This window comes from Fulmarus glacialis, unplaced genomic scaffold (assembly GCF_000690835.1).
Source record: "Fulmarus glacialis isolate BGI_N327 unplaced genomic scaffold, ASM69083v1 scaffold4150, whole genome shotgun sequence".
Lineage (NCBI taxonomy): Eukaryota > Metazoa > Chordata > Aves > Procellariiformes > Procellariidae > Fulmarus > Fulmarus glacialis.
Window position 1 is genome coordinate 50,846 of NW_009185694.1, and position 7,470 is coordinate 58,315.

Here is a 7,470-nt window from a genome sequence, read left to right on the forward strand (position 1 = left end):
GCTGTCTCTTACTTCTCATACCTGAATTGTGAGCTCTTTGGCCAAAGACCTTTTGTTCTTTTTATACAACCCTCTTTGTACAGCCTTGTGCATGACAGAGCCCGTTGCATTTAAGCAGTGTATTTCTATCAGTATGATTACACAAGTTTATGAAAACAACAAAGGACATGGACAGAATTTTTTTTTTTTTTTGAGGATAGTCATGCTAACTCTCTTTTATATATAAATAAAGTGTCTTGGTGTGTCTAAGCTTCTGTTTTAAATTTTGTTCTAGAACGTTGCACCACTGGTAATGCAGCATCCCCCATACTGTGCAGCTGGGATTAATTAGTTCAAATCAATGTCATGAAAGTCCTATCATTTCCTTGTTTTCTGAGCTAATAAGTAATTGGTTTAGGAATATTTTTAAAGGCCCCCTATTAATTAGAATTTGACTTTGTAAGTCTCTGTACAATCAGACTTCAGCTTCACTAATGATTAGGAGTAGAAGTTTGTTTTCCTTAATTGTTCAATGAGATTTTCTATTATTTCATCTATGACTATTGCTTCTGAAGCAAAGAAGATTCCTTCTATTTGTTGAATTTTATTAAGTTTGAAATTAAAAAAAAAAAACAAACAACACAGAAGAAATACTTTTGGAGATGTTTGTTTTGAAATAGCCAGTCTTGTACGCATCCTCTCATGCCTAGCCTGAATCTGAGGCCACCTGATCTGCTTTCAGACTTCAGATGTACATTTTAATTTGGTGGCTCCGCTTTTAAACTCCCCTCTTATTAAGATATGAACTCCACTCCTATTAATAAATGGTCCATTTAACAATACAATTGAAGGGTCAGTTTTGTGCAAATATGAGAAAATAAACTCACACTAACAACCAATTCCAATGAGGGTTTTTATTTAAATAACTCAAAAGTGTTTCCAAGTCTTTCACCTAAAATGTCAGGCTTTACCAAGCAATCAATTTTTGCTTTTCACTAAAAAGTCACTTTTCTCTTGGTGGCAGATTAATGAAATGCAGTAACAATGATTGCTTTTACCATACTTTTCTAGTTTTAGATTTTAACAGCTGGAACTGGCTGTTTTCATTCAGAGTCCTTAAGTAAAAAAATTCATTGCATATCTACCATCATGTAATTTTCCTTGTTAGGGGTGCAAAATGAACAGCTGGATTACACCACTATAATATTTTCACTTGGGTTAAAAAAAAATCATCACCTATGCATGCTTCCAGCAAAGTATGTGTAAATGGCAGCTTTCTCTTAGACTTCTGTAGCATAAATAAATAGTAAGAAAAAGCCTCAGATCTGTTTTGGAAGAATTGCAGATTTAAGCATAAAATGATGTCTCTAGCTTGTCTGAGGGGAATTATCATATGAGGCATATTAATATCATATTCATTTGCCGTAACTGGGAATGAAACATGTATAATTTATGAATATAAAAGTAAAGAAATTAACATTACTTCTGTGCTAGTTACTATAGGAAACAAAAGTAATTAACCAACTTCCTCACACCCAATGGCCTTGACTTGCAAGCTTGCTAAGTCCACCATGATAGACAATACAATCTTTGTTCTGGGAATGTCTACAAAGAATGAAAGCAGGTCCTCAAAGGAATTTAGGGGTCACATTCTCCTTTGCAGTGTTGTATATCCAAAATATACATTTTTTCAGATCTGCCCACCCTTTTCTGAAGATGTAGTTAATACAGTATATTCTTCTGTAATTTTACTTCAAAAGCAACTTTCTACTGGCAAAGTCACACGATATTCACTGTCTCTTAGGCACAGGTTTTATACTTTCTCCATTTATGCATTTTATTGTTTTTATTTTAATCTGAAATGAAAGTTACACAGTTGAAATATAAAGCAGCCTTTTTCCCTAAGAAGGGGAGAAATGAGATTGTAAATTTTGTTTAAGGAAAGCCAGAAAAAAAGAGACTCTTATTTCAACAATATTAGCAGCTCTGCTTCCTACTAGCTAGTGTCTGGAAACCATCATTGCTCACCATAAGGCTTACTAGCCAGCTATAAAATTACTGTTGAAGCAAACAACATGAGACAAGAAAGGGATTTTCCCTCTGCATGACATAGAGAGCATGTTTATCCTTCAGGCAATCAAATTACTAGATTTTTCCCTAAAATAAGTCATAGGTATGAAAACATCCAGAAACACTGCAAATAAGATACCTTGTAATATTATGCCAATAGAAATATGTTTTTCATAAAAGTCCATTTCAGAATATGCTAAACTTCTTACATGGTTTTGGTTAATTCAAGTAAATCAAGTCTTTGTGCATGTGGCTATCAGATTTTAAGGCGGTATTCACACATCCGTTTCAGCCCAGGCAAGCATTATTTCAGAGCTATCACGTTTGACTCCTCTCAGATTACCACCAGCACAGGTTTAAGCAGAGTAAAGAAGCAGCCTTGATAAATTGGCACTCTAATGACCTCCATCTTCGTACCTCTTTTTCTTGAGTCACTTATTCATCAGGTGGCTGTGGGTTTGACGATCTCAGACAGGATTGTGTAAACTACAAAGCTTTTATCTAAAAAGTATGGCTGCAAGTAGCAGGTCTGAAAGCATTAGGTCTGACATACTTGGGTTGGGCTGTGCATTCACAGGTTGCCTGGAGGCACAAAACTGCCTCTGTATAGCAAGCACTGCGAGTGGACACATCAGACCTATTGCAAGTGCAATGTATAGCTGATATCCACAAGACACCTTTTAAGATATGCCAGTCTTACTGTATGTTGGGCAACGCATACCAAAGAAGTAGAGTTGTTCTAGACACGTACAGTGACCATTTTCTGGGACTTCCAGATATCCGCTAAGTCTGTGCCCAGAGCAGGAAGGCAGCAAGCTATACAGAAAGATCATCAGGATGCAAATATTAATTAATATTAATTGATTAATAAATATGCCAGAGAATTTTGCAGACTACTTGTGGTTGACTTGCAAACAGCAGAAGAAATATACCATGAACAAAGTGGAATGATTTATGTTGCGTAAATTTAATGCTGACCTGGGGGGTTTGCATGGGAATTTCAGCTCCCTAGTTTTAGTTTCCCTTATGGGCAGTGATGAAAGAGGCAGATACTTCCATAGGACAATTCAGAACAATGACATTACATTCCTGCCTTGAATCCCTTTCTAGAGGATTTGTCTATTTTCCTGAGGAATTAGGGAGACCAATCTCTTACTTAAGTAGTTAAATTAGATTGTAAATAAACACATATAGTTCAAATTGTTCACTTAGCTATAATTAAGAGACCTTTTCAATATCCTGCTGCCGTGGTTACATAGGCTCTACACTATGATGTTGCACCAGGGATGCTATCCTTCTGCATTAGGCGAGACTGAGGACTGTCTGCCTAACTATACCAAGTTCATGAGAGCAGTTTTAATGCTGGGAACATCTTCTGTGGCTAATTTGGGTGCGTTGCAGGGGGATAAAGTTGACTGCCTTTTGCACCTCAGGTCAAAGGTTTTGATTGAAGGCTTCCATGCAAAAGACCTCAAATATTCTTGGCACTAACACTTTAGAGACTGGGCACAAGCTGGAAAAGAATACAGCTAGCAGAAATTTGCAAAAAGAGTTACTCTGATAATTTTGCTTGTGGTTTGAGTGCTGTGTACAGCTGATAGTTATAAATTGAAGTTCACCAGTTAGTATGCCTGCTCAGGAACATATATATAATCAAATTGCTAAGGGAAACTGTTGTCTGTGTATTCTTTTTAGCCTGGAAAGGAAAAAAAAAGGATCCTAGAAATGTTGACATTTTTAAGAACTGGTTTTGGCCATAACTAGCAACATTTTATGGACACAGCAGGGATTCTACATAAAACATTCATGCCACTAAATCAGTGCCATATCATTTGCTTTGGGTCAGTGTAATCTGAGACCACTAGAACTTTGATTTATTTGTCAAACTGCTTACTGTCATTTTTTTTAATTAGCTAAGATGCTATGTTTGTCTTACCTTCTTTCTGAATGTGTTCCCATTCTGCGTGAGACCAATGGCATATTTTGCTTCAAATATTGGCAACTCTGACTGCTATGTGAAAGGAAATTAAATCTGCACTGCTGTGTCATAATATATACTGCAGTTCTGGTCACTTTTTCTGACAGATTTTTCCTGGATTTTTCTTAGCTCTTGCTTTCCAGAGAAATTAATATACCTAGAAGTATCTTGTCTGATATATTTAAATTCACATTGCATCTCCAATAATAACTAATGTTCACACAATGCCTCTCTGTCAAAAATCCCCAAATATTCGACAATCAGATAATATGTCATGCCTGATTCTCTTTGGTAATGACTATCCGATACAGAAGGCATTTGTTGTTAGTGGGATACCAAGCTACGCTCTATGAAAGGCAGCTCAACATGGGATACTCTTTGGGGTTCCATGTACATGGGACCATATAATCCAATATGAGTTAGATACAGGCAAAAGAATAAAAAGTCATACATTCACCAACCAATGTCAAGATGAGGTAGATTAATGGCTTAATGAGGCTTACATGGATATATTCTAATATGCATTTTATTTCAGCATCTCAGTTTAATGCAGACCTTGAATTATCAGTTTATTATTATTGTTTATAAAAAATTCTGCCCTAAATCCCATGTGATTTCAGTGTGACATCATTTGAGAAGTGTTTTTGTCTCCTCATGGAAAAGGTATCACAAAATATAAAAAATCCTGACCATTGCCTGTTGGCACAACTACATTGCGTATGATCAAGCTAGCAAATAATTTCTACCAACTGTTTCCCTGAGTGAAATGTAAAATATTCTTGTCTGTGAAAACCAGGAAGATTTTCTTGCCTGTTCTCTAGGCTGTTCTGAAGAAACATTAAAAACTTGAAGACTGAGTAAGCACTCTACTTTTGGAGTTTTCAGGTTGCTCAGTCTCAGTTACCTTATTTTTTAATTATGAGGCAAGTATTCCCAAGAATGACATTAACAAAAACAGCTATAATGGAAATTCGTTCTGCATTTTTCTTGTCAGATTTATGGAAGCCTTGATCCTGCGAATAAATACCTCTGTATAACTTCACTTACATAAGTGGTCCCTCTGAGCTCCGTGAGCCTGCTTGCATGTGTCTGATTGCAGTACTCAAGCTGTGTATTTTAGCGGTGTGTGGAAACTTCAGCCATGTCATTTTTTTTTTGAGAGAACCCTAATTATAAAAAATCAATGCTGCTTTACTCTCAAAAGCTATTTTCTTACCCTTCAAGATAGTGACTTCACACCAAACTTGTGAAGTCTGACAAAATTACAAGCAAGAGGAGTATGTCTCCAAGAGAAATATGAAAATTTGTTTAAAGGGTGATTTATGACAGCAGTAGTATATTATATGCGGTTTTGCAAAGAATGTAATTAATGAACAAATTGAGCTTCTGTGGCTTTAACTATATTATGACCTCTGAAAGAAATGAGCGTTCATACATCTGAACCTACTAGATATGTTTTTATATAACTACACACAAACCATATTATGACTTTGCTATTTTCTCGTGCTTCCTTTCCATCATGTTAATGAATGTCCCTTGCTTGGCACTCAGCCTATTACTGTCACAAGGAGTTTGTGGAAAAGTGTGCCAATATCCAGTCCTTCCCACTGGAGACACTCTGCCACATGTTTAATTGTGACCTTCTCAAAAGATCAGAGAAAATGGGTGGAATTTTTTCAGGCCAATCACCATGGTGTTTAGAGGGACTAAAATGTTGCATTTTAATGAACAATGCTGTGTGGCAGAAAAAAATCTGTGCCTCTGATTCTTTTGAGGGATTATTCTGCAATCCTTCTAACAGTTCCCATGTGCATATGCAATCAGTAAGTTTAATTTACGACCCTTGTTGCTTTCTAAATGTTTAATTAAGTTAGTGCTTAGCACTGACTCATAAACCTATAAAAGCTGAAAGTGGTAAACTGATTATTCACTGCACCTGCCCTCCAAATATGTGTTAGTAATGAAGCTGCTAATCAGCAGTCACAGTGCTAGAAGTTTGCTATCCAAACACATGTAAAGTAAGGGTATACCCTGCAGGCAAAGGCACTGGAAAAGGAGGGGGATGCAGGAAGGAGCAAAATCAACAAAAATCTTTTGCAAGAGAAAAGAACTTACATGTTTCCTTTGCCATCGTACACCCATCTAGTGCTGCCAAGTCCTTCATAGTCTGAAGCCCAATAATACAGGCATGCATTAATGTGCAAGATAAACAGCAAGTATCCAGTTGTTCGAATGACCCTATAAAAGTCAACAGATTCCTGTAAAACAACTTAAATTTTTCCTTCCTTTTAATATGGAACTCATTGCTTTTTTGGATCAGCAATGTTTATATTATTTATATCCACTAAGTAGTTCCCCACCTGTATTGACTCTGTGAAAAAAATAGCTGGCAGTTACCTGTCTCTCACATTTGTCCAAGGTCAAATAAATACCTTTCCTAGAATATTTGACACAGGGTAATTTTTAAATTGTGGTTCCCTGAGGACTTTATAATCCACTTCTTTAATTGGCTATGAATATTTACAGAAATTTGAAGCTATATTAATAACGCTAGAGAGTTAATGTGTTTGCCAAACTCTGTTCAAGGTAGGCTCTAAACTTGTGAACCAAAGCCAAGAAATGTCTGAGGTCAGAAATGAACAGCTTTACAAGAGCTGTGCTAGGAAGCCTGCAGTAGATCCGCTAAATAGTATGATTTAAAGGCTACAGCAGGAGTTACATCATTCCTAATCCCCGTTCTTATGCTTATGGCCAGTTCTTTGAAGAACACCAGTGATGAACTACTTAAGCACCAAGCAGCTTTCTCTTTAATGCAATAATGATCTCATTGTATATCCTCTGTTTAGTGCATGGGGATCAAAAGAAAGATCTCCTGGATTTAACTCTCTATTCAAATATTCACACAGGCAAGGGATAAATAAGCAGGAAAAGTACAGAACTTGCTGTACACAGGGAGGCTGGTACATAATGAGTTCATCTGCTACAGCTAGAATTCAGTGCAGTTTGCAGTGCATAGTAACTGAGTGCATGGTTTTATGAAAATTTAATAAGTTCTAACTAAGTTAGGCCTATAAAATAAGTTAATGGGAGATAATATCTCTGTGATTGCTTCTGTATTATGCACTCCTTTGCTGGTTCTTCAGGTGCCATTTCATGCCTTCTTTTGCCTTTCCATGCCATTGAGCAATCTATCTATGTGTATTCTTCTTCTTTAGGATGCTGACAAATGAAGGTCACTTCTCTGTTTAAATGTTGGTGGGCTTCCAGGACAGCTCTGTTTAGGGTTGCAAGCTATTGAGAACAGCAGATAGCTGATGTGATCTGGTAATATTGCAATATTCACCATGCTGGGCCTTGTGCACAAGTTTGAATTCATGCAAGTGGACTCCTGAAGTCTGAGTAAAGGTTCTGGAAACGTTTGCTACAATATGTATTATATTCCT

General features: G+C 36.6%; 1 protein-coding gene across 1 annotated transcript in view; it reads right to left on the reverse strand.

Annotated features, from left to right (window-relative positions):
* CNGB3 (cyclic nucleotide gated channel beta 3) overlaps positions 1–7,470 on the reverse strand; it is a gene marked incomplete at its 5' end in the record, with an annotated part of 50,614 nt that overhangs the window by 16,891 nt on the left and 26,253 nt on the right. Inside the window, one exon of the mRNA XM_009573540.1 lies at positions 6,143–6,265. Within this exon, the coding sequence (XP_009571835.1) occupies positions 6,143–6,265 (123 nt within the window). The remainder of the gene's footprint in view (positions 1–6,142; positions 6,266–7,470) is intronic.